Source organism: Etheostoma cragini, unplaced genomic scaffold (assembly GCF_013103735.1).
Source record: "Etheostoma cragini isolate CJK2018 unplaced genomic scaffold, CSU_Ecrag_1.0 ScbMSFa_1116, whole genome shotgun sequence".
Lineage (NCBI taxonomy): Eukaryota > Metazoa > Chordata > Actinopteri > Perciformes > Percidae > Etheostoma > Etheostoma cragini.
This window is the reverse complement of record NW_023265137.1, coordinates 1-1,699: the sequence shown is the minus strand read 5'-3', so window position 1 is coordinate 1,699 and position 1,699 is coordinate 1. Positions and strand designations below refer to the sequence as shown.

Genomic DNA, 1,699 nt, shown 5'->3' with positions numbered 1-1,699 from the left:
GGTGTGTGTGTGTGTGTGTGTGTGTGTGTGTGTGTGTGTGTGTGTGTGTTCACCTCTTTGTAAGTCGTCTCTGCAGCCTTCATGTTTCTGATCAGAAAGTCTTTACGTCTAGAAAAATATTAAAAATATTAAATTAATTAATTAAATTAAATGAACAGCTGAATGTGACGAGTCAGAGATCCATCCGTTCTTTCATTTATTTTCCAAAATAAAAGACTCAATACTCGTTTCCAAAATCAAAAGTCAAATTTTTAATCTTGAGTTTTGGTTTCATTTTGAAAAACGAATGAATGCAGGATACAGGGATTGTGCCTTGGTTTTATTTTGAAAAGCGACAGGATACAGGTGTCGGTTACCTGGCAGCGTCGGCCAGCTCGTCCTCGGCCCGCCGCAGCCTCTCGTCCAGCTGCTTCCTGTCCCTCTGGACGCCGGACAGGTGCTTACCCAGAATCCTCAGCGAGCGCTCTTTACGACTCACTTCCTGCCGAGCCTCCGACAGAGACTACGGAGAAACGGGTTGAACGTTAAAAATAAACGTAAAAATAAACGTAAGGGATGAGGGAAAGAAAGAAAAGAAGACGCGATATTTAACGACAAAAAGTCGTAATATTTAACAAAAAAGGTTCTAATAGCTTTTTTTTAAAGTAGTAATATTGATTATAATATGTATTTTTTTTATATTTTACGGAAAAAAGTCGTAATTATTTTCCGATTTTTTTTATTTTTTTATAAAAAAAATGTAATTTACAAGAAACATTTTACTAATTTTTTACGGAAAAAGTTTTAGGAAAACCTTCCGTCACAAGGGACGTTTATTAATAGGAAAACGTGACGAAGTGAAATCAAAACTGTTATTTCTTTTTAAAAAAGTTTTAATTTATGATTAAAAAGTAATAATATTTAGGAAAAAAAGTCAATCTTTTTCCAAAATCCAAACTATTTTGGAATAGTTCATTTATATAATATAAAAAATATTACTACTTTAAAAAAAAAGCTATTACAACTTTTTCTCGGTAAATATTACGTTGTAATTTTTTCCCGACTTTTTTTTTATTTATTTGCGGAAATAATGTAATTTACCTACGAAAAAAATTTAATTCATTTACAACTTTTATTTTTTTTTATTTACGGAAAAAAAATGGAATTTACAAAAAACATTTAAAAAATATTTTACGGAAAAAGTTTTAGAAAAACCTTCCCTTACGCACTAAAATCCAAAGTGTAATTTTTTTTTTAAGTTATATTATTTTACGGAAAAAAGGTTTAATTTGTGGAAAAAAAAGTAGTAATATATATTTTTTTAACCTATTTTACAAATAAAATTTGTAATAATTTTCATAATTATTTTTCCAAAAGTCTTAATAGTTAAAAAAAATAAAATTGTACATTTTATTTTTTAAAATATTTTAGGAAAGAAATTCATAATATTTTACAGAACCAACATGTCGGCCAATAGATGGGTGTGTACGTACGTGCGCGGCCCGGCCCAGTGCGCGCTGTGTGTCCGTGTGTGCGTGGACTCGGCGCTGCAGCGTGTGCAGCTGGTCGCTCTGATCCTGGACCAGCTTCTGGGCTTCCTGCTCCCTGGTCAGGGCCCCACGGAGCTCCACACACACACCGTGGAACCGCTGGGCCGGGACCTGACACACACACACACACACACACACACACACACACACACAGATAGACAGAAACACAC

The 1,699-nt window shown here is 34.0% G+C and overlaps 1 protein-coding gene across 1 annotated transcript; it reads right to left on the bottom strand.

Annotated features, from left to right (window-relative positions):
• Nucleotides 1–53: 53 nt before the first annotated feature.
• On the bottom strand, nucleotides 54–1,640 carry LOC117939785 (coiled-coil domain-containing protein 171-like; the record flags this gene model as incomplete). Its single annotated transcript, XM_034865237.1, has 3 exons — nucleotides 54–108; nucleotides 357–502; nucleotides 1,473–1,640. Coding segments are annotated over 3 exons (369 nt in total), but the record flags the coding sequence as incomplete, so codon positions are not given.
• Between the last annotated feature and the right edge of the window lie 59 nt (nucleotides 1,641–1,699).